At 41.4% G+C, this 25,818-nt stretch overlaps 1 protein-coding gene across 1 annotated transcript in view; it reads right to left on the bottom strand.

The window, feature by feature from the left end:
* The window catches only part of LOC117517906 (rho guanine nucleotide exchange factor 12-like), a 107,130-nt gene that overhangs the window by 40,998 nt on the left and 40,314 nt on the right, over positions 1–25,818 (bottom strand). The window contains 15 exon segments of the mRNA XM_034179041.1: positions 6,238–6,280; positions 6,400–6,463; positions 6,465–6,496; positions 7,741–7,776; positions 7,778–7,795; positions 7,797–7,853; positions 9,897–9,995; positions 11,805–11,927; positions 12,596–12,630; positions 12,691–12,715; positions 14,111–14,310; positions 14,873–14,930; positions 15,427–15,476; positions 17,552–17,650; positions 20,799–20,890. Of these exon segments, the coding sequence (XP_034034932.1) occupies positions 6,238–6,280; positions 6,400–6,463; positions 6,465–6,496; positions 7,741–7,776; positions 7,778–7,795; positions 7,797–7,853; positions 9,897–9,995; positions 11,805–11,927; positions 12,596–12,630; positions 12,691–12,715; positions 14,111–14,310; positions 14,873–14,930; positions 15,427–15,476; positions 17,552–17,650; positions 20,799–20,890 (1,031 nt within the window).

Below are 25,818 nucleotides of genomic sequence, written 5' to 3'. Positions count from 1 at the left end.
CTCATTCATTCATCCATCCATCCATCCATTTTCTTCCGCTTTATCCGGAGTCGGGTCGCGGGGGCAACAGCTCAAGCAAAGCTGCCCAGACCTCCCGATCCACACACACCTCCCCCAGCTCCTCCGGGGGAATCCCAAGGCGTTCCCAAGCCAGCCGAGAGATGTAGTCCCTCCTGGGTCTTCCCCGGGGCCTCCTCCCAGTGGGACGTGCCCGGAACACCTCTCCAGCGAGGCGTCCAGGGAGCATCCGGAAAAGATGCCCGAGCCACCTCAACTGACTCCTTTCGACGTGGAGGAGCAGCGGCTTGACTCCGAGCTCCTCCCGAGTGACCGAGCTCCTCACCCTATCTCTAAGGGAGCGCCCAGCCACCCTGCGGAGGAAACTCATCTCGGCCGCTTGTACTCGCGATCTCGTTCTTTCAGTCAGGAGCCAAATCTCATGACCATAGGTGAGGATCGGAATGTAGATCGATTGGTAAATCGAGAGCTTTGCCCCCCTACTCAGCTCTCTCTTCACCACGACGGTCCGATACAGCGACCGCATCACTGCAGATGCTGCACCGATCCGTCTATCGATCTCACGCTCCATCCGTCCCTCACTCGTGAACAAGACCCCGAGATACTTAAACTCCTCCACTTGAGGCAAGGACACTCCACCGACCTGAAGAGTGCAAAGCACCTTTTTCCGGTCGAGAACCATGGCCTCGGATTTGGAGGTGCTGATTTTCATCCCGGACGCTTCACACTCGGCTGCAAACCACCCCAGTGCACGCTGAAGGTCCTGATTTGACGAAGCCAACAGAACCACATCGTCCGCAAACAGCAGAGACGAGATTCTGTGGTTCCCAAACCAGACCCCCTCTACACCCTGGCTGCGCCTAGAAATTCTGTCCATAAAAATAATGAACAGAACCGGTGACAAAGGGCAGCTCTGGCGGAGGCCAACATGCACTGGAAACAGGTTTGACTTACTACCGGAAATGCGAACCAAGCTCCTGCTGCGGTCGTATAGGGACCGGATAGCCCTTAGCAAAGGACCCCGGACCACGTACTCCCGGAGCACTCCCCACAGGGTGCCCCGAGGGACACGGTCAAATGCCTTCTCCAGATCCACAAAACACATGTGGACTGGTTGGGCAAACTCCCATGAACCCTCAAGCACCCGATGGAGCGTGTAGAGCTGGTCCAGTGTGCCGCGACCAGGACAAAAACCACACTGCTCCTCCTGAATCCGAGGTTCGACCATCGGTCGAATTCTCCTCTCCAGTACTCTGGAATAGACCTTACCAGGGAGGCTGAGGAGTGTGATCCCCCTATAGTTGGAACACACCCTCCGGCCCCCCTTCTTAAACAGAGGGACCACCACCCCAGTCTGCCAATCCAGAGGCACTGTCCCTGATCACCACGCAACGTTGCAGAGGCGTGTCAGCCAAGACAGCCCCACAACATCCAGAGACTTAAGGTACTCAGGACGGATTTCATCCACCCCAGGAGCCTTGCCACCGAGGAGCTTTCTAACCACCTCGGTGACTTCGGCCTGGGTAATGGATGAGTCTGCCTCCGAGTCCCCAGTCTCTGGTTCCTCTTCGGAAGACGTGACGATCCTTGAAGTACTCCTTCCACCGCCCGACAACATCCCCAGTCAGGGTCAACAGCTCCCCACCCGCACCGTAAACAGTGCTGGTGGAGAGCTGCCTCCGCCTCCTGAGGCGTCAGACGGTTTGCCAGAATCACTTCGAGGCCGACCGATAGTCTTCCTCCATAGCCTCCCCGAACTCCTCCCAGACCCGAGTTTTTGCCTCTGCAACCGCACGGGCTGCGGCACGCTTGGCCTGCCGGTACCTGTCAGCTGCCTCTGGGGTCCCACCTACCAACAAAGATAAGTAGGACTCCTTCTTCAGCTTGACGGCATCGATTACTTCCAGTGTCCACCACCGGCTTTGGGGATTGCCGCCACGACAGGCACCAGAGACCTTGCGACCACAGCTACGAGCAGCCGCATCGACAATGGAGGTGGAGAACATGGTCCACTCGGACTCCATGTCTCCAACCTCCCCCGGGATCTGGGAGAAGCTCTCCCGGAGGTGGGAGTTGAAGACCTCGCTGACAGAGGGTTCCGCCAGTCATTCCCAGCAGACCCTCACGATACGTTTGGGCCTGCCAGGTCTGACCGGCTTCCTACCCTCCCAGCGGATCCAACTCACCACCAGGTGGTGATCAGTCGACCAGCTCTGCCCCTCTCTTCACTCGAGTTGTCCAAGACACGTGGCCGAAGGTCAGATGATACGACTACAAAGTCGATCATCGACCTCCGGCTCAGGGTGTCCTGGTGCCACGTGCACTTATGGACACCCTTGTGCTCGTACATAGTGTCATGATGGACAAACTGTGACTAGCACAGAAGTCCACAACTGAACACCCGCTCGGGTTCAGATCGGGGAGGCCGTGCTTCCCGATCACCCCCCTCCAGGTCTCACTGTCGCCGCCCACGGTGGGCGTTTGAAATCCCCCAGGAGAACAATGGAGTCCCCAGTCGGGAGCGCTATCTAGTACCCCTCCCAGGGACTCTAGGAAGGTCGGGTACTCTGCACTGCTGCTCGGCCCTCTGGGGTCGCATTGCTTATTGCTCCCCAGCTCAGTCGCCAAGTGTTGGAGTTCACGCCTGGCCTCAGTTCACCCTAATTAAATAAATACATTAATGCTGTCTCAACAAAAAAACCTGAGGATTTGAACTGAGAAGAGAGACTGTTGTGTGTTTCACACTCAACTGAAATTCCTGGTGCCATCTGGAGATTTGGAAGGTTAGCCTGAGGACCCCCCCCCTTTGGGCCTCAACACTGTGCTTGTTGTTTGTATTGATTATTCAAACAAATGCTTTGCACATAATCATTCCATTTTATTGACATGTGTTCCTTGTAACTGATGTGTGTTTAAGTGTGATGTTTCTGCATTATCAATATGTTGATGGTGAAATATTGTGTTTTAACCAAATAGAGTGTTTGAGTGACTATTAATAATGTGTATCCATTTGAGTGTCTTAGAACAATAGTATACCAAAATAGTTAATGTGTTTAAATAGTTGAATCATATGGGCCTGCCCTGTGACATATGAGGTTTTCTGTGAGATTACACACCCTAAATGGGCGGAGTTTGGTGACGTCAGTCCCCCTTTAAAAGTTAGAGCAGAGTGCTGCTCCGACTCTTGCCTCTTGCCTCTCTTCTGCTCTCTCTCGCTTCCTTTCTTAAAATGCTTAATTTTTATTTTTGGGTCAACAAGGCCCCATTGCTAAGATAAGCTAAGCTAAGATAACGCTACCACGTGACACTGATTCATCCTTCATTCTTTGACAAACTTTTAACAAAGTTTTAACCTGGCGCTTTAAGGTGCATCAAGTCTTTTGAAATTTTTAGAGAACTTCCGATCTGAACCTTTCAAAATAATAGCGAATTTACAGTGGAATTTAATAGCGAATTTACAGAAAAGTGACTCCTTTTCTGTTGGCTATTTTTCCAGCGCTCTTAAACTTTTATCTTTTTTCCTAAATTCACGAAGACGTTTAATCTGGCTCCAACAAACTTTTTAAAAGCTACCAGAAACCATTTTCAACAAACGCCTTCCACCTCTGGGGTCCAGCAGCTGACGACGGAGCTGATTTCAAACCTGACTGCAAGCAGTTACCCTGATGGTAAAACCAGCTGACACAAGCCACTGGGATCACCCGGGGAGACCACTGAGTTAACCCCTGACCCAAGTGAGCACACTGCAAAGAGACTACATCAACGACGGACGGACGGATCGTCCAAACCACCTTTTCAATGGACCAGCTAAGTGAACCAGTTAAAGGTTCCAGAAAAATGGTTTGTTGTCAATGGATACAAAGTGGCTTCTCCTTATTCTTCTTCTTCTTTTTAAACATATCCACATGTTTGTTTAATAATTTTCTGAAAATTAATTGGCTTCAAATTTCATCACTAAATTCTAATCAGATTTATTCACTAAAGTCTTTAAGCTTTACCTCTCTCTTTCAACATCCCATGAGTGAGTAAGAAAGTTGTGTCCATAAATGAACTTATTTAATCACTGTCCACAAAAATGCCAGTAAAACTTGTATACTTGTAAATAAATTGTAAATATTTCTGCTGTGGTTCATTTTGTGGTCAGAAGGAAACCTTTGGTCAATCATATCAGACAATTCAGACTTTCAGACCTGAGACTGATTAATTCAACTGAGACTGATAAATAGAATTGAGACTGATTGATTAATTTGAGACAGATAAATTAATGATTTTTATTTATTTTATAAATTAATGATTTTAATTTAAATTAAAGTACCTATGCTTCAAATAGGTGGTGCCCCGAGTAAATTATCCAAATTAAATAATTAAATCCTAAAATGGTTAATTATTTTGGTGACCCATTAAATGAGTCCTAGGCCAATCTAATTCAATTTGGGAGTTTAACTACTTATTCATTACGTTTATTTTGGTGCGCGCGTGTGAGCCGATCTAGAATTGACTAATTTTGTTACATCTTTATTGTCCCCCGTTGCGAGGCATGTAATTTCGTTACATCTTTATGGTGCCTCTGTGTGAGGCTTCGCCATAAAGGCTTCGCCTCCTTGAATGGTTTGTTCCAGCTTTCACCGAATTAAATATTCATTCCATTAAAAGAATGTAAAAACATTCATTATTGTTTTATATAATGGCTAAAATAGATCCTTGTCATTTGATATTAATTTATAAACAACAGAAAAGGGACTTACATTTTGGTGCGTCACTGCACTGACTTTGTGTACTTCCAAAAAACAAAAACAAAAACAACAACAAAAACAAACAAAAAAAAAACAAGAAAGAGTTTGTGTACTTCCTCACTCTAGTGAAAAATCACATTATAAATTGTCCAGCTTTGGTGCATCACTGCTGCTCTGACATCAACAATCCAACAAGAACTTTAAATACAAGTCCAAAAATAATTCTGACGATGTCCGCGATGCTGTGCACAAACTTTGTGTAATTCCAAAAAAAATACGACTGTGTACTTCCTCAGTGCAGTGAAAAAAAAATCTTGACAGAAATTAGTCCAGCTTTTCATTCTAACTCCCTCCTAAAAGCTCTTCATGCCTCCAGAGGCTTTACAGCGCAGTGGATTTGCTTTGTGCATGTGCGTGCACATGTTTTGTGTCTGCGTGCATGTGTTGTGCGTGTGTGTGTGTATGTGCGCGTGTGCAGAGTGCAATGGTACCAAATGTATGGAACCAAATTTGCATGCTAAATGGAACCAAATTACACTCTAAATGCGATGCAACACTAATGAGACTAATAATCCATATCACATGACATACAAAGCACCAATCAAATGACAAGGATCCACTCAGCCCTTATATAATAGCTACTGAAACTCCTGTATGTATATTACATTAAACTCTGTCAGATAAATGAAGACTCGTAGTACGTTTAAGAGACCTCTTTGTTCCCCTGCTCTTTTCAAGTCCTTTGGCAGGTTGACATCAAACTCGGTTTACGGATGACAGTCAACCACAGACCTGCCCTTGAAGTGTTTTGTTTTGGCAAACTTCAAAAGTTTGATTTTCACTCTGATTTGCACCAAATTTGGCACACGTATGTAGGTGGATTCTGCAAATTGCCCTGCAAATTGCCCTGCATGGCCAAACTTGCAAAACATCAATAATGGGGGTCAACGTCCCGTCTGGTTGTCTGTGTGTTGGCTGATTTGTTGCCAGGTCCTTATGTCAGTTTCTAAATCAATGAACGCTGACCCTGAAACTGACCACAAAAAAAATAAATAAATAAAATAAAATAAATCATTTTGGCAAATGTCTAGGACTTTGATTTTCAACCGATTATTGGTGGATTATTGAAGTGCTCTGGCGAGGTCAGCCAGAGGTCAGTCAAGGTCAAAGTCATTGCTGTCAAAAGTCAGACTGCCAAAGCCCTGACCATCTTCTTTCTACGGCTATGACTGCCTAATTACAATTTAAATCACAGGGCTTTGTTTGATTACATTTTTAAAATTAATTGGGAAATTTAAACTTTTCTACAAATTTGTAACTCAATGGCATTTTTATTTATTTTCAATGATTTCTGATGGTCCATCCGCACCACCTTTGGGACTCCCCATCCTAATAGTTAAAATATACATTTATAAAACACTATATAAAAGGAGAGGCTGTATTATAGAGGAAATCTGAAACATGTTTTAGTGTCTTTAACACTGACCCAGTTCTGATGCAATTGTTTCTGGCACTGGAACTTTAAGATTCTGGAAAAGACAAAGTATTGGAGAATGTGAGAGCACGACCAAAAAACATTTATTAAAAAAATAACAATAATTACAAACACAAGACAGAGCAGAACAGGAAAGAAGAGAAAATAACTTACTGCTGCTCGATCCATGAAGATCGAATGAAATTCCATGAAGAAGCGACGGCTTTCTTGGAGCTGGTTGTTTATGCAGATCAGCATAGAGATAACACAGCTAACGGAAGGAAGGACGAAAAGGTGTTTTATTGCTGCTCCTCATCAGTTACAGTCATGTAACGTGAATCAAATAGGATGAATTGAAAAATGCACCATGTGATGTAAAGTCTGGTTGTATTTATTTATAAGAACATTTCACTAAAAGAAAAAAAAACACCTTTGTTTGATTTACATTACTGTAGCATGATCGGCACTTAAAAATAAAACAAGCACACGATCAAAAAAAATCCTTGTTATGGAGCTGCAGAGGAAACTTGCATCTTTATGACTTAAAGCTCCATTCTCATTTTCACAGATTTGAATCCAAGACGTTCTTGATCTGAAGATCATGATTTCCTGCAAATGTGATGTGCAGTTTAACAGCGTAACACGCTAGCATGGTATTATGTGATGTGTGCAACAAGTGCATCAGCTGCACTAACCCACAACACCCTAACTGCTGACAAGTGACGCTGTTCCTTACAAGATTTTACGAATTGCAGTTCATTGATTTTGACCTTTTGACCCCAAATCAGTAGACTTCTTAGGGCCAGCATGCCCAACACACACACCAAGTTTGGTGATGATCAGGTGATAAGAAAGAAGTTATTGGCACTCACAAGAGCTTTACAAAGTATGCTCCACTGAGCATAAACCTTTTGACGCCAAAGCTAATTAGCTTCTTGGGGTCACCATGCGTAATATATATTATTTTTGGTGAACATCTTAAAATTCAGTACTGGTTAAAAAAAAGACGATGGCACAGTTCACCACATGCATCTAGGCAGGGGGTCAACAGCCGTGCTCCTGCAGAATCACCTGACCTCCACATTGCCCCATATGTACCCTGTTTGCATCCACACAGCTGATTAGTCAAGGCTGTTGTTCCTTGCTCTTGATTTGGCTGAACACACCTGGCTTGGTTTAAATAGCAATAGGTGGAGCAGGAAGGGCTGGGAAAACACGCAGGGAAGGAGATGTGGAGGAGCAGGGTGGTGACCTCCTGCTCCAACTTTTTCTAACTTCACAGAAAAGGCTTGTCACATGTGAGCTTCCAGGATCTGCATGTGCAAAACTGAGAGGGGACCTTTAAACCTGTGGAGTGCTTTACAGGCACACAAAATCCCTGGAATGTCTGCATGAACCAGAGAGTTGCACCAAAGTTACCACATGTGAACTTGATGCATGTTGGCAAGGATAATCAACATTCAGGTGGCATTTTTAGTGTGCGCGGTTTGTGTATGTGTTGTGTTGGAAATATACCACAGGAGCAGGATCAAACTGCGAGATCACATGATGGGAGGAAAGCGGCGAGGTGAAGCTGGACGACACTTCAGCAGGTCCAAACTCTGGAAGGAGCTACACTCTCCATTCAGCTGAAGACGACAGGACAGGCGGTTTTATTTCACTCTTTTATTAAGAACAACATAATAACTTACCTCCACACAGGTATTTTTAACAAAAACAAGGACGCAGTGAGAAGAGCTTAGAGGAGATGTTCTCATCTTAAATGAGGATCTTGTGGTTTTGCACAAGGAACTGGAAGCATTTAGTTACTAAAGGACTTTTTTTTGTTTAAGTCCTCCTTTACGATAACACCACTGATGATGCAAAAACATTTGAAAGGCATTTACATTATGAGGAACTGCAGATTAGTTAGAAAATATCTGAGCCTGGACTTGGCTGGCAGCAAGACAACAGCTTTCAGGACGTTTTAACATCAACAAGGTCACTCAAAGACAATTAACAACGCAACAAAACTGCAATTTTTGTGAATCAGATTAGCACGGAATACCGTAAACACAAGCAGATGCAGAGAAATGTCAAACATAAATCAAGAAAAAAAAGCAGCTGTGTATGTGGCAGAAACCTCGAAAATAACTTAATAAATAAATAAAAATAAAAATAGACAAACTGTTCGTGGTACTCGAATTTCTGTATGAATGCAACCAGGGAACTTGTTGCATGAACCATATACTTAAACTAAAACTACCATATTTTTAGGAGTATAAGTCATGTTTTTTTTTTTTTACTGGGTTAGGAGGTCCAGCAACTTATCCCGAAGGAAGGAACAAAAAAAAAAAAAAATAGTACCTTCCTTTTAAAATAATAATTTTTTATAATGGCTGAGTGGATCCTTGTCATTTGATTGGTGGCTTTGTATGTCTCATGACATGGATTAATCATACTCCATTTGTGTTGCATTGCATTTAGAGTGCAGCTTGGTTCCATTTAGAGTGCAAATTTGGTTCCATACATTTGGTACAACTGTACTCTGCACACACAAAACAAATCCACTGTGCTGCCTGTTAGCAGGAAGAAAGAAAGAAAAAAGCTGGACTCATTTCTGAAGTGATTTTTTTTTTTCAGCACTGAGGACACAGTGTTTTTTTTGGTAATACACGCACGTACAAGCGCTGACTAGGTTGCATGTGTGCGCGCGTGCACAGGGGACAACAACTCTCCTGAGACATAATTTGATTGAGCTAACTGACACTGCTTGTAAGACACACACACACACACAAAACACAAATCCACTGTGCTGTCTGGAGGCTGTTAACAGGAAGAAAGAAAAGCTGGACTAATTTCTGACGTGATTTTTTTTTTCGCTGCACTGAGGACGTACACAGTCAACCAAGCCAGCTGCGTGTGTGTGCGCACGCAGGACAAAGACATGATTATTTAATTGAGCTAACTGACGCTGCCACACACACACACACACACACACACACACACACACACACACACACACACACACACACACACACAAAATCAATCCACTCCGCTGTAAAGCCGTTCTGGATGCATGAAGACTGTTCAGTATGAAACGCTGATGTGATTTTTGGCTGGACTGAGGAACTACACTTTTTTTTTTTTTTAAATGGAAGTCCGAAGTCAGTGCACAGCATCACTGGACTATATGTTACAATTTGGACTTTAGCAGCAGTGGAACACCAAAATGTAAGTCCCTTTTCTGTTGTTTATAAATTAATAAAATATCAAATGACAAGGATCTATTTTAGCCGTTATATAAAACAAATAATGAATGTTTTTACATTCTTTCAATGGAACGAATATTTAATATATAATATATTTAATATTGAGAACTGGAACATACCATTCAAGGAGGAGAAGCCGAGTTGAATGGTATGTTCCAGCTTTCACCTCATGAAATATTCATACCATTGAACTCATAAACATTCATTATTTGTATGTTGGGCTTTCCAATGACTCAAAGCACTAAACAACCCCAACAATAAAAAGGAAAAAATGGCAATAATAAAAATACACTACAACAATACATAAAAATCCCAAATTAAAAGACCTAACATGTGACTTAAACATGTTTTTTCTTCTTCAAAGAAAACTAAAGAAAAGTGTTCATGCAATCACAATCTTAGTGAGTTTGTGTGAGATACCTGATCTTGCTGAGAATCAAAATAGTCATCTTCTGCTCCAATAATCTGAGGGTTGAGGTGGTATGGAGGGTTACCCACAATGCACTGCACGCTGGAGTCCTGAGTGACAGTTATTCAGAGTGACACAACACACAAAAAGATTCTCATTAACGTGCACAATATCTTCATTCATTTTCATACTTTATGCTGATGATACACAGTTGATATATTTGTGTAAGTCCTGACGTTTGATGCCATGTTAGTTTGTGCATGTGGATGAGGCAAAATGTCTTGAAGCTAAATTAAGACTCCTACTGATGCTTATCTCCTGATACCGGACCATGAGACTCTACGATGACTCCTGGATGGGATGCCAGTCCGTCAAAGGTTACTTCCACAGCCAAGGCTGGTACCCATTTCCAGCTTGGTGGACTGAGAGCATGCAGATAAAGTGTCTTGCCCAGAAACAGACGGGCAGCATAACCACGAATCAACCTCAGGTCTGTATATTTTTACTTCAACTCCTTTACTAAAATTCATCAAACACCTTTGTTGCCATATTTCAACAAAGTCCATGAAAAGTCCAGACTAAGCCTGCTAGCTTTGTGAATTCCATCACAGTAGGGGCTGCTTCTTGAATACCAGTCCCTCCTGCACAGCAGACTTGGTTGCACTTTGTGGGACAGCTGGAACACAGGTAAGACTAAGTGTAAATTGACCATTTTACAAAGTCTGTTTACATTTAGTGAGATTAACGTGTGCAGGCTGAGCTCTCCCTTACCAAAAAATAGTACTGATAAGTATAGAAAAAGTAAACTGGAAGTATACTTGAAACATACTTGTATGTACTACTTTTTGGTAAGGGCTGCATTGAAGCGGTCCATGCATCCAGGCACTCCTGATCAGGTTCTTGCATGTTCAGTGGCAACAAGAAACAGTTTATTTAGTGTTATTTTTTCCCATACAATAACATTAACTAGTCTGTTAGCTTCTGCTTGCTAACACAGTGCTTGCATTATAAATAATAAATAAATAATGCACCAATTAAATTAATTTTTGTGACAAGTGAAAAGTTGAACCCAACACATCTAAATATGGTGTCTTGGTTGCCATTATCCAGATTTTCCACACGTGTGCTCTACTGAGTATCCTTCTATTTAATTGTTAACACGATAAACGGCCCTCTAGCTAGTCATTATTACTGTTAATTGTGTACAATACAAATGAAAGTGTCATTTGTATTCTTCAGAACAAGTGTGTTCAGCATGAAATTTAACTAATTACTCAAATAAATACTGTATTTTCAGAAATACAAGTCACACCTGTCAAAAAATGGCTCCTGAATGGCTCCTGAACAGGAAAAAAAAAAACATATACATGTTGCATCGGCGTATAAATCACACTTTTTGTCTGTATTTGGAACTCAGTTTTTTTAAAACACAGCATTTACCTGGTGGGGAGTTTAACATGAGACAGACACTCAATAGCACGTGTGCACACCACAGCATGAGGTGTTACTTGACCTAAGGACTTTTCAATTCCAAAAATAAGGATGACGGATGTATAAAAGTGTGTTTGACAATATATTGGATGTTATTTGACGTGGATGAACACAGATTGCTGACTCTCAACATTAGAAACACTAAAATAAAAATGTGAGTACATCTGACTTTTTTTAATCAGCTCTTTAATTTGGGATTCTTGTGCATTGCTGTACTTTTAGTTTTGGTGTTTATTATTTTATTATTGTTAAGCACATTGAATCCTGGGAAAAGTCCACTCAAAACTGTCAATACTATGATTGTTATTACTAATGAATGCTTACCGTAATCTTCCTGTATATAAGTCGGAAGACCTCCCTAACTAGTTAAAACAAACCCTTGCAACTTATACTCAGGAAAATACGGTAAATGATTAACCGTCTCTCACATTGAGCGTGTCGTTAGCATCAGGTGACGGAGAGACTCTGAGCTCATGTCGCCGGCTGATGTTGGGGCTCTGACATAGCGTCTCTCTTCTGCTTGAACTCCCTGGCTGAAGATTATTGTTCATCTAACAAACACACAAGAGCACAACACTTCAGCTAAAGTAACTGTTTAGTCTACTGCTGAACATCTGGAAACCCCCGGACACGAAAGCACTCCATCCCTATTTACAGCCGCTGCCGTGATAAAGTAAGACTTCCTGTGGTGTTTAACGTTACGCTGGAGTGAACACTTCCTGAGCGCCATCAGATCTTTGAGGAGAAATCTGCTTTTATCATTTAAAATAAGCACAAAAACTGTCAATAAACACTTTTTTACAGTGACACAAACAAAACATCGTTTTTGTGTCTGTCTGTCTATAATCAAAATATCTCAGTAACTGATGGATGGATTTCAACCCCATTTTGCACACAAACTGTCTAACAAAGATTTGAAGGTTGGGGTCAAAGGTCAATGTCACAGTACAAGATAAAAATGTTAGCGCAATAAAAATAGACGGGTTTGTTTTTTGTAATTCCTAAACCGGTGGTGACAGACCCACAGCTACTATGAACAGGAAGTGACAAATAGGTTGGTTTCTGAACAGTTAAAATAGTTTAAAGTTTAATAATTAATTAATTTAATCATTAATAACTCGGCTTAAAACATTTCATACATTTGCAGTTTGACCAAATCCTGGTCAGCTAAGTGATATTTTTAACCACACTAACCGCCGCTGTATGTGATTATACCCACAGAGTTGGTGTTGGTCCAGAGCCTCTCATTACAGCCTCATCCCCGTGAGGATGACCCGTGTTCCGCTCGAAGGACTAGCGAACCATCTGACTCACTATTTCTGCACTCCAGGACTTGATCCTGAAGATAACAAAAAAACACACAAAACAATGGCTAGCATACTGGCATAGTATGATTACTATGCTTTCTACCACCGCGGCCTAAATTCCTTTATCTAAAGTCTGTGTTTTTTTTAGTGAAGCTTCGGGCTAGTGGCCAGCAATCACCGTAGCATTTCTTCTGTTTTTCTTGTTGCTTAATGCTGACAAATTATACTGTATTTGTTGTCTTTATGCCACCTGATTCTGTTTTTTCTCTCTGTTTGAGGTGCGGCTCCATCCAGAGACAGGGGTGGATGTCTTCTTCTGCAGGCCTCCTATCCTGTGCACCAGCATGGACTCGCAAAATTTCCTGTATATTTGTGTTGTCTATTGTGTCAGTAGCATGGCCGCAAGCAGAGGGTCGCCCCTTTGAGTCTGGTCTGCTTGAAGTTTCTTCCTCAAATCATCAGAGGTAGTTTTTCTTTACCACTGTCACCTGTGTGCTTGCTCTGGGGGTTGGTAAGGTTAGACCTTACTTGTGTGAAGCACCTTAAGGCAACTTTGTTGTGATTTTGCACTATATAAATGAAATAAATTGAATTGAAATAAACTGAATTGTGGGACAGGGAGGAGATGAGGAACTTATCCATGTGGGACAGGGGAGATGAGTGTCTTAAGGCCCCCTGACACTTGCACGACTTTGATGCATGCACTGTGTCATGCAGGAGAGTAAACTCGTCTTTAATGGGTGTAGACTGAACGTGAGAGGGGCACTGGTGCATGCAACTGTGCAAAGAGAATTTTGAAATGTTCAAAAAAATCTTCAAAGCATAAATGTCGTGCAACAAATATGAAGTGGTATTGAACGTTGCAATCTACTCACCAACACTACATGCAGTACAGTGTGAGTGATTGCGTCAGCGCACCGCATCAGAGCGTATCTCGTCTGAACGATTATACCAACAAGTTAAAGCTATCATAAACATACTTTTACAGCTGCACACAAGGAAAGAACTGTTTTACCAAGCCATTACAATATAAACATGACAAATAATTATCTTTTTAGACCGCTCCAAATGCTTTCTCCACCTCGTTCAGTGCGCGTGAAAAGCAGCAGTTAGAGCGCTCCTCTGTGATTCCGGAAGCATTTAGAGGCGTTTTCAACAGCTAACTCAAAAAAAATGATGTGCTACAAGCTAATTATTTTATATACGCAGCGTCCAGTGCACACGAGTGGCAGCCAGTGGAACAAAGCCAAGTGTTCAGCTGGGAATACAGAGGGTGGGATCGTCATGACTATGTGCGTGCATCACGTTTTGCAAGTGTCAGGGCACCTTTACCCATGTGAGATGGGAGGAGGTGAGGATCTTACCCATTTGGGACGGGGAGAGGTGAGGGTTTACCCATGTGGGACGGGGGGAGGTGAGGGTCTTACCCCGTGGAGCAGGGAGGCGGTGATGTTCTCCTGATCACTGCAGGACATCATGTGTCGCTCTCCACCTGTCCGTGGAGATAAATGAGGTCCTGAGGGAGCAAAGGACAGAGTGACGTCACTCCCGTCTTCCTCCTCCTCCAGGACCATCTGTGGAAGACCTGGTGGCCTCCCCAGCACCGTCAGAGCAACATAGGAACCCGCTGCCAAAGACAAACCACGGGGAAAAAAAACCCAATTATATTACAAGAACACATTTCTAAAAAAAAAAAAAAAAAAAAAAAAAAAAAAAAAAAAAAAAAAATCACAGAGAAAGGGGCTGGGGTGGGACTGAGATTTGTCCTTTTTCAAGATCTGCCTGATTAAGATCTGGATTCTAAATTGTTTTTAAATGATTCTCTACCACTGCGGCATTTTGGATTCTTGTGGTGGCGACACACCGAACACCACAGAGATGCCCCGTCAAAACAGGAAGACAGGACTGAACTGTTCTTCTGCACCCTTTGCACATACTGTACATGGTTCAACAAATGTCACAGGAATCAAACTCACAAGACGTCACAAACAGAGAAAATTAAATCCCACATCAGCTCGACTCAAACAGCGTTTTCATTCATTTCTATTTTACTCTTCATATTTACTTTTGAAAAGAAGACATTATTATTTTTAATTTGGTCTCACAAAATGAACAAAGCAAAAACTAAAATAAAATCAATAAAATTGAAAAGTGATAAAGTTTGATAAAAGAATGAATTTATTACTTACATTTTATCAGCTTTACAACCTCTATGTGGTTTGAATGTGTAACTAAAATCCCATTAACCTGTGAGGGAAAAAAAAAAATCCGTATAAAATTACATTTTCATGATAATACTATATGTATTTATACACCCACATAAAAATAAATAAATAAAATAAAATTTTATCTTTCTGAAATTATGCACTCACATTTCAAAAATGTCACTATGGTCACATGATCAACCCTGTCCACACACAGACAATGATGACTGCCCCCCCCCACCCCAAAAAACACTGTTAAAATTAAAAATGTTGACTCGTCAGGCCACGAAACACCACTTCACTGTTCTATTGATCCATATCAGTTGTGACCAAGTCTTGCTCAAGGGTGCTTTTCACGCTCATCCACAATTGGGGATCGAACCCACTGTTGAAGTTGTGGACAACCTGCTTCACTATTGAGCAGTGGGTGTGGCACAATAACTGTAATGTGGGTAACGTCAGGTTCATGACATGTGTTCCACCCTTTCACATCTTTTCTGACGCATTTCAGCATAAAAACAAGAAAATAAAGAGTTCACCTTAATAATCCTATCTCCTGTCTGCACACCAGCTCGCATCGCAGCGCCATCTAGAAAACAATATAATGAACTGCATTAGAGTTGCAGACTGACATGTTTGAAAAAAAAAAAAAGATAGTTTAAAAATTTAAATTCTTTTAACAACTTAAGAAAATCCATGCCTATGTATAGTGCATCCAGAAAGTATTCACAGCACTTCACTTTTTTCAGTTTGTTATGTTACAGCCTCATTCCAAAATTCTACTCAAAACACCCCATAATGACAACATGATTTTTTTTTGAAAATTTATAAAAAAAAAAAAGAAATCACGTGTACATAAGTATTCACACCCTTTGCTCAATACTTTGTTGATGCACCTTTGGCAGAAATTACAACCTCAGGTCTTCTTGAATATGATGCCACAAGCTTGTTGCACCTATCTTTGGGCAGTTTTGTCCATTCCTCTTTGCAGCACCTCTCAAGTTCCGTCAGGTTGGATGGGGATCTTTGGTGCACAGACATTTTCAGATTTCTCCAGCGATGTGTTCAATCAGATTCAGGTCTGGGCTCTTGCTGGACTACTCAAGGACATTCACAGAGTTGTCCTGAAGCCACTCCTTTGATATCTTGGCTGTGTGTTTAGGGTCACTGTCCAGCTGAAAGATGAACCGTGGCCCCAGTCTGAGGTCAAGAGTGCTCTGGAGTACGTTTTCATCCAGGATGTCTCTGTACATTGCTGCATTCATCTTACCCTCAATCCTGACTAGTCTCCCAGTTCCTGCTGCTGAAAAACACCCCCACAGCATGATGCTGCCACCACCATGCTTCACTGTAGGGATGGTGCCTGGTTTCCTCCAAACATGATGCCTGGCATTCACGCCAAAGAGTTCAATCTTTGTCTCATCAGACCAGAGAATTTTGGTTCTCATGGTCTGAGAGTCCTTCAGGTGCCTTTTGTCAAACTCCAGGTGGGCTGCAATGTGCCTTTTACTAAGGAGTGGCTTCTGTCTGGCCACTCTATCATACAGGCCTGATTGGTCGATTGCTGCAGAGATGGCTGTCCTTCTTGAAGGCTCTCCTATCTCCACAGAGGAATGCTGGAGCTCTGACATAGTGACCATCAGGTTCTTGGTCACCTCCCTGACTGACACCATTCTCCCTTGATCCTTCAGTTTAGACGGGCGGACAGTTGTAGAAAGGGTTCTGATGGATCCAAACGTCTTCCAATTATGGATGACGGAGGCCACTGTGCTCATTGGGACCTTCAAAGCAGCAAAATGTTTCTGTGTCCTTCCCCAGATTTGTGCCTTGAGACAATCCTGTCTCAGAGGTGTACAGACAATTCCTTTGACATCATTCTTGGTTTGTGCTCTGACATGCACTGTCAACTATGGGACCTTATATGCAGACAGGTGTGTGTCTTTCCAAATCATGTCCAGTCAACTGAATTTACCCCAGGTGGACTCCAATTAAGCTGTAGAAACATCTCAAGGATGATCAGTAGAAACCGGAGGCAGCTGAGCTCAATTCTGAGCTTCATGGTAAAAGCTGTGAACACTTATGTACGTGTGACTTCTTAGCTGTTGTTGTTTTTTTTAATTGTTAATAAATTTGCAAAGATCTAAAAAAAAATATGTTGTCATTACAGGATATTGTGTGTAGAATTTTGAGGGACAAAAATGAATTTCATCCATTTTGAAATAAGGCTGTAACATAATAAAATGTGGAAAAAGTGAAGTGCTGTGAATACTTTCAGATGCACTGTACGTTCAGTCTGTGAGTCTGCAATGTGTTTTTCCCTCCAGTTAGCGTATGAGGGTGCATTTCTCTTTCTTCACCGTATGAGGCTGTCTTTTTTTTTTTGTCTTTCAGTGTTTGAGGTTGTGCTGTTTTCCTTCAGCGTATGAGGTTGTGTTGTTTTTTTGTCCTTCAGCGTATGAGGTTGTGTTGTTTTTTTGTCCTTCAGCGTATGAGGTTGTGTTGTTTTTTTGTCCTTCAGCGTATGAGGTTGTGTTGTTTTTTTGTCCTTCAGCGTATGAGGTTGTGTTGTTTTCCTTAAATGTTTGAGGTCGTGTTGTTTCCCTTCAGAATGAGGTTGTTTTTTCCTTCAGTGTATGACGTTGTAATGTGTGTTCAGCTCCGTACCTTCTTTGACCAGCTGCACAAACACGGGGTTGTCTCCACTTACTGTCAGTCCAAAACCATTTTTATCTCTCTGGATTATCACACAGCGCTGGACAAGACCTGCCATTTACACACAGACACAACAGCACCACATGAAGGAACACAAGCTGAACTAACAGAGGAGGTGACAAAGACACTTCCAGACATGGATCTGCTTTATGGAAAATCTCCTTCATTGTGATTTTACAGAGATGGTTTTAATAACAGCACAACACTTGTAAAAAAAAAAAAAGGAGGTAATATTTGTTAAAACAAGTTGTGTATAATATATGACACATGCAAATAAATAAATGAATCTGCAGCTTTTCATTGAAGCTTTGTGATCACACTACAAAGAAAAGTCCAGCTGGGTGAACGGAGACAAAATCGGTACCAAAGTGAGTACGCTAACACAGACGCTTGTCACGCACACGTGCATGTGGAGGATTGCCACCGACTCTTGTACTGTAATCTTGTGCACACAGTCACCAGTGGAGAGACGGTTTCTGCAGCTTTTAACTGTGAAGGATGTTCAACAAACATGTATCTACGTACTATGATCAAATTTATCTGTGCGATTTAAAAAACAAATCAGACTTTCACTGACCAGCATGATACCTTTCCCTCCAATCAGGAGGATGTTGATTTGTGTGTCAGTCTATCTGGAATGTGCACCGCCAGCCCAGTCATGTTTTTAATCGTCCTCCCGTCACAAAATGATTCAAATTTTTGTGATTTTTTTTTTTTTAACTCACTATTACTAACCCTACTCCTACCCCCAACCCCAACCTTAACCATAACCTAACCCTACTCCTTCCCCTAACCATAACCACCACCCCACCCCGCTGCACTTTTAATTACGAACAGGCATCACGGAATGAATTAGAATAAATTTGTGCTACCATGATGAAAATTTTTGACTTTTTGTGACAATATGACGAACCAATAAATTAATGTATATTTCGTGCTGCTGACTCATGACAATCCGTGAGACTGGGTTGGCATGGCCTAGATTTCAATGCAAGTATGCTAGGACACGCTAAAAAAATAATAATTCTGGGTCTGGGGTGTTCCACAAGGATTGCTGTTCGGTACTCCAATGGTCTTCCTTTGACATGTAGTATTTGTAAAATATTTAATTTCCTATCACTGCTTTGTTGATGATACTAAATTTTCCATACACTGAAATCAACAAAAATATTTTCTTGTGTGAATGAATGGCTACATTTGTAAAATGCCTCCAAACCTATCAAACACATAAAACTTCCACTTTGCATCAAAACGCCTGGCAGTTGTATCCAATACATACTTATTGACGTACTGGAACAACATTAAGAGCTATGTGTTAATGATCTGTGATGCACAGTCGTGGGGCATGTCCACCATGTAAAGAGCAAAGTAGAGCTGGACACACACCAAATGCACTTGTGCTATGCACTTTACACCGTGCATTATAGTCTTGCTGTGCAGTTAACTGTACCAACACATCGAATCAGGATGTGCTGCATGCTCCTGTCTGCGAGTTCAATTTCAGCATCACCCAATTTGCATGTTAGCACTGTCAGCACTAATTGGCAAGTATGGATAGCTGGGTAATGTGGTACAAGTCTGGCTTTAATTCTACAAAACAATAACAATGAAGATCTTAAAAACTTTGAAGGGTGTCACCACATTTAGGCTTCAGTTCGTAAACCACATGAACTACCCTGATAGTCCCAGAGATACTGATGCTATACGGCGGTCATAGTTTTTAATACCAGCACCCAAGATACTAGTTAGAAGAACCAAAGCCCAGTCTGCAAAAACACATGCTAATTAAATAACCAGTTAGGTACGTCCATGAGTTTGTTTTGAGTAAGTCACTGCTAAGATGGTGACATCTAAAACAACGTGCTTGAGCCTCAAACCGACTCTTCATAAAACATACAAGCTTCTTATTTTTCCAATCAGTTGGCCACTTACTTAATTTGGTATGCAAATAAGTACTATTACTATAATACAGTATTGCTTTACATACAGAAAGGTCAAACAGGAAACAACTTTGTGACGTGTAACTGAATGCTGCCTCCATATGTCTGACTACATTTCCTTTTCCCACTTTGAAGTATAAGCTGAAGAGCTGAATGGATAATTGGTTGTCTTCTGGCCTCTATGAACGAACCTCAAGACTCCTGGGTAAAGAAAAGGGCAGAAAGAATTGATGTCCAGTCTGCAACCATGGCAACCGCCTCAAGAACTTGCTCATGACCTTGTTCACTCCATCTGAAAGTACCAGAATGTTTCTTTCAAGTTCCACAAAGACTCTGTCCTCTAGTGCCGCAGCGGGTCCAAAGTTAATGTGCAGTCATTACGCACAGTTGCCATGAAAAACTCAAGATTAGTCAAAGGCAGAGCCAAACAAAAAAAAAAAAACAAGAACGATGAAGATGTTAAAAACTTTGCAGGATGTCACCACCTTTAGACTTCTGTTCATTGACTGCAAGCACTAAAACTGTATTAAAAACAATAAAAAAGAACAAACAAATAAATTAAAATGTTAGATTTAAAGAAAATCAAATGTGCACCAGACCAAAGAAACAAACAACAACAAAAAAACACAACAGTAAGAGATCATTTTAATAAAGTCCAACAGAGGCTAAAAATTCATTCTGTACCACCTTCAAAATGTAACATTTAAAATATGGATAAAAAGTGCATAATTTAATCAGTTTTATTGAAAGAACTGAACATGATGTTTTTAAAAACTGTTTTTCTTTTTATGCACTTAAGCAAGTGCATATGATGATCCCATTTAAAATAGTGTGAAATCAACTCTTAGTGTTAAATCAAGAATATTAATACTAATAGAGTTAATTTAAAAGAATGACAGAGTTAATACTGTGGGAATGTGACCATTAGCACTTACTGCAGTGTTAAATTAACACCACAGCATGTGCATATTCTCCTGTAAAAATAGTATGAAAGCAACACCTTTGGTGTTAAATCAACCTGATTAAAACAATACAGTTAATTTACATGATGGCAGGCTTAACACTGTGGGAATGTGATCATTGGAACTTGCTGTAGTGTTAAATTAACACTGTGCAATATATATATGGTAACTATATGCACTTATTGCAGTGTTAAATTAGCACCACCAATTCTGTCTAGGACTTTCCAACTCTGCAATTCCAAGGAATACTGTTTGATAACTGCGGTTGTGTAAAAATAAATCTGTTTGCTGGTTTACCTGTCTGATCAAAGTCATGTTTGAGGATGATGGATGATTTATCAAACTTTGGTCTCTTGTCTGTCAGATCCTTGTTGAGAATATTTGGGGTCCTAAAGAGAAAATAAACAAAACCTCATTGTAATGAATGAAAACACCAATGCAATGAAAAATAATTACAGATTAACCTAATAAACACTCTGGAAACACTATTTAAACACAGACCATAAGACAAATATTTGATGATTTGCAACCTTTAAATTTCCACTAATGAGATACTTTGAGCACAGTAAATACTCTTAGCTACTTATGAGATATCATTAGGTATAATGGTGCGTTCTACTTGTACTCCAACATCAGAATTTCTCATTTACGAACCCTAAAGTTCCAACATCAGAATTTCTCATTTACGAACCCTAAAGTTAGAAAGAATTTCAACTCAACTCATTCGAATCCCAGGTATCCCGAGGTTTGACTTTTTTTCTTTTTTTTAAGCACCTGTCTTTTTTGTGTCCAATTTAATAAATCACGCATGCAGTACTATCCTATTGCTGTCTGTGAACAAGTTGCTTTGGCATTTCTATGTGTGAAATACCACTTCATGTGCTTATCAGCTAGTGCCACTAATACTGGCTAAGATGTTGCTAACAACAATGGACTTGCTTCACCTCGCTATAAACAGAGCAGCAAACTAAAACACAAATGTAACTTCTGCACCATCTGTCCTCTTCCATGGGGTCTCTTTGGTAGACCAAAAATTTGTGTGGTGATCTATACTTGAAAATCTTGGAGGCACCCGGCTTGTTTTCTGACTTGAAATTCATGACTTCCGAGGTCAATGGAATGCGGCATTTAATCTGTCGGGATCCTGGTTCTTCCAGTCTTTTGTATAGTTATGAGAACCTGGATGTTAACTACAGCTGCCACAATTAGTCACCTTGTCACGATTACATCGACTATCAAAATCGTTGGTGGCTAATTTAATAATTGATGTCATTGTTTCATGTATTCATGTATTTTTTAAGCTTTGTTTTTCTCTCAAAACTGCAGCTGTCTCTTCCGCTAGCCTTTCTGTCCTATGACACACATGCACAGTAGCGATAACCAGGGTCAGCTGTGATGTCACCAGAAAAGTTATGCCCAAACAATGTCATGGCTAGCCGGCAATGGAGCTCAAATGTTTGTGAACATTTCAACCAAATTAAAGAGAAAAACGTGTAATGCAAAATCTGCAAGACAGAACTTACAGTACAACGGTGATGCAGGAGCATCTGAGAAGGAAACACGTGGCTAATTCTGACGAAGAGGGTCAGTCGTCTCAGTAAGCTAATTGGCTAGTTAGTTGCTAACATTCAATTTAATTCAATTTATTTGATTTATATAGTGCCAAATCACAACAAAAGTTGCCTCAAGGCGCTTCACACAAGCAGGGTCTAACCTTACCAACCCAGAGAGCAAGCACACAGGTGACAGTGGTAAGAAAAAACTCCCTCTAATGATTTGAGAAAGAAACCTCAAGCAGACCAGACTCAAAGGGGTGACCCTCTGGACCCTCTGCTTGGGCCATGCTATCGACACAATTCACAATATGAAATTTTGGGAGTCCATGCTTGTGCACAGGACGGGAGGCCTGCAGAAGAAGACACCCTCTCCCATCTCTGGATGGAGCCACACCTTAAACAGAGAGAGAGAAAAAAAAAAAACAGAATCAGGCATCAGAAAGACAAAAAATACAGTATAATTTGTCAGCATTAAACAACAAGAAAAACAGAAGAAATACTAAGATGATCGCCGGCCAGTAGCCCAAAGCTACTAAGCGCGTCTTAAGTCTGGACTTGAAAGTCTCTACAGAATCTGACTGTTTTATTGATGCAGGGAGATCATTCCACAGAACAGGGGCACAATAAGAGAAAGCTCTGTGACCCGCAGACTTTTTATTCACCCTAGGGACACAAAGTAATCCTGCACCCTGAGATCGCAGAGCCTGGGCCGGTACGTAGGGTTTAAGCAGGTCAGCTAAATAGGGAGGTGCCAGTCCGTAAACAGTTTTATAGGTTAGCAACAGAACCTTAAAATCTGATCTCACAGGGACAGGAAGCCAGTGAAGAGATGCCAAAATGGGTGTAAAGAGGTTAAACTTTCCGCTTTATGTAAAAAGTCTGGCAGTAGCATTTTGAACCAACTGGAGAGCCCTAATGCTGGACTGCGGTAAACCAGAAAATAGAACAATGCAGTAGTCCAATCTAGAACAAACAAACGCATGAATCAGAGTCTCAGCATCAGCCATAGACAGGATGGGACGAATCTTCGCCAGGTGGAAGGAAGCAGTCCTTGTAATATCTCTAATGTGGAGGTTAAAGGACAACGTAGGAAGCATTAACATCTATAGTGAGCTACTTACTTATACTCGTAGATGTAAGCATTAACATTAATGATGACAACTTCATTAGCCTTAGCACACATTTGTTATGTGTTTCCTGTAACGTTGTAACAGCAATGTCATGTTTGAAGAGGAAATGTGATGATACTAATGTTTTATAACGCTATATTATAGTGCAAAAAAAAAAAAAAAAAAGCTCCTCTTCAATAGACAATTTTGTTACCAAGCCAACAACATGCACACCTCGGCAAGCAAATATCCTGACTGAATCCATCTTGAACATGTTGGTGACTGACATGAGACCTCTGTCCATGGTTGGCGAACAAGGTTTCAACTGTCTTTATTTTTTAGTTAGCACAAAGCTTAAACACTTCAAGTGTGATGCTAATGATGGTTATATAAGAGCAGCTGCATGCTGGTGCAATAAGCCGCAATGTAAGTATGATCCGATTATTCGACTAATCGCAAAAATAATTGGTGACTACTCACAGATTGTGGCAGCCCTACTGTTAACCAAAGCTAAGATGACAATTTGACATCTCTGGTACTGGGTTTCTCTGGAGTATCCTTGGCTGCGGCTGGACTGACTTTGTGTTAAATGAGTGGTTACTAAAGGAGACTCAGATAAAGTGTACTACTTGCACTATGATAGAACATCAGCTACATGAGACTACATGTCACATTTCTCCAGGAATTTTCCAACATGCAGCTGCCTCATGAACTCAGTATTTTGAAAAGGCTGATTGGTATGTGTGCTAATCGATGAATTCCACTGTGTGAAGTGTATAAGAGTCTATGATGCCCCCTGGACGTGATGCCAGTCCATCACGTGTTATTTCCCCAACTGAGGCAGGTACCCACTGACACCTGGGTGGACGAACTCCTTGCAAATTAGGGTTGAGTGATTCATAATTCAACAAACCCAACTGACATTAAACTGATGTTATGTTGAAGTTAAAACTACACCGTGCATTACAGTTATAACTTTTAAAAACTAAAAACACAAAGGCAAAGGCATGACCATATGTACACAACCAGCTAACAAACTGGGTTATTTTTGTCCAATTTGTGGTAATAAAACAATAGAAGCTCTTAGAAAAACCTCTCCATCATGTTAAAATAGGATGTTGATTTGCAGAAGTTTATTTTCGTACATTAACAGCATAGTTTCTGTCTCCTCCTCCCCTCTGCACCTCCTCGTCCTATAAGAGGAGGTTTTGTTTGCGTTGCTATTCCTCTCTCAGACAATGGGGGCCCGGGGCTTTTAACAATGGCTCCCACGTCAGAGCCAACTTACTACACTCAGACTTTATGCCACAGATTCCCGGAAACGGAGACAAGGTTTTTGGCTGCTCTCCAGTTTCCTGAATGTGGGAGAAGGCTGGGAAAGGGACGCGGGAGGGAGACGGAGGAGAGGGGGCTACCTAAGACTGGGTTTAGAGGATTTTATCTCCCAGACTGTCAGAAGCATCATATCATCGTCGTTATTGCAGCACAGAGAGAACAAAATAACTAAATAAATAAATCTGCGGATATGAGACACAGGAACGGGAATATTTTGTCTCTATGTGTCCAGTTCCCATAAATTAAATCAACCAGACAAAACAGTAAAAACTGATTCCACTCCCAAAGACACAACAAACCCGTCACCAATAATGACCGTCAGGAAAACTGGAAGCTACTTTTCGCCTTTGGATAATTTCAGGGTTGTCACAAACAGGAACCGGACTCCATATCTACTATAGAAACAATTCCCCAAGGAAGCGGAGTAAAAAGGGGAGTAAAAAGAATTCAGGCAGTTTTTAAGTTGTTTGAGGCGCTGCATGTTTGATCATGAAACTTAAATTGTCAGTGTAACAAAAATATCTGTCCTTCAGCATGTGGAATGATAAAAATAATTCCAGTGGGGACAATAAAGGTCTGTATTATCAACACACCGTTACCAGGTTTGAGAGCCACAAGGGGCTTGAGCCTATCTGAGCGCACATCGGGTGAGACGAGGGCAATTCCTGACACTGACTATCACAGGAAGACAGCCGCTCACGATGACGGCCATTAGCATAACAGTCATGTAGGAAAACCCAGGAAAAAAGTCCACAATTTTTGTGTGTGGGTTTTTTTTTCATTTTTCATTTGTTTTTGAATGTGTAAAATATTATAACAGTGCATCACCAAGGTTCAGGTTTCAAGTCCCACGATGGTTGTTCTCCCTGTTCATCCGGAGTTGTGTCAAGAAGCGCATCTGGTTTGAAACCTGCACCAAATCAACATGTGGCTCTATACCGGGTCCGCTGTGGTGACCAGATCTAGTATTCTCATGAAACTAGAATTTCAAACTCAATACGGATTCTGAAGAAAATGGTTGATACCAAAACATAAGAAGCATATTACCATTTAAAAACAACAAAGTTGGAATATGTTAGTGCATGGATCCGTACTGTTGAGGAGTGACTGCACCTGCCCGTCTGAAGCCGCGTTGAAGTTGTCTGCTAACCAGCAAAAACAATGACGGAACTGTTGGTATCGATACAGTTGTAAATGAGCACCTAATCCAATACCAATTTTAGTATCGATTAGTATGTGAAGATCTTTTTTTTTTAAAAACCCTTCCCAGAATAAAAAAGGGAGAAGCCAAATGACACAAATCATGCTTCAACACCA

This window comes from Thalassophryne amazonica, chromosome 9, assembly GCF_902500255.1.
Source record: "Thalassophryne amazonica chromosome 9, fThaAma1.1, whole genome shotgun sequence".
In the NCBI taxonomy this organism is placed as follows: domain Eukaryota; kingdom Metazoa; phylum Chordata; class Actinopteri; order Batrachoidiformes; family Batrachoididae; genus Thalassophryne; species Thalassophryne amazonica.
The sequence above is the reverse complement of the archived record's forward strand: the minus strand, read 5'-3'. Positions and strand labels throughout refer to the sequence as shown.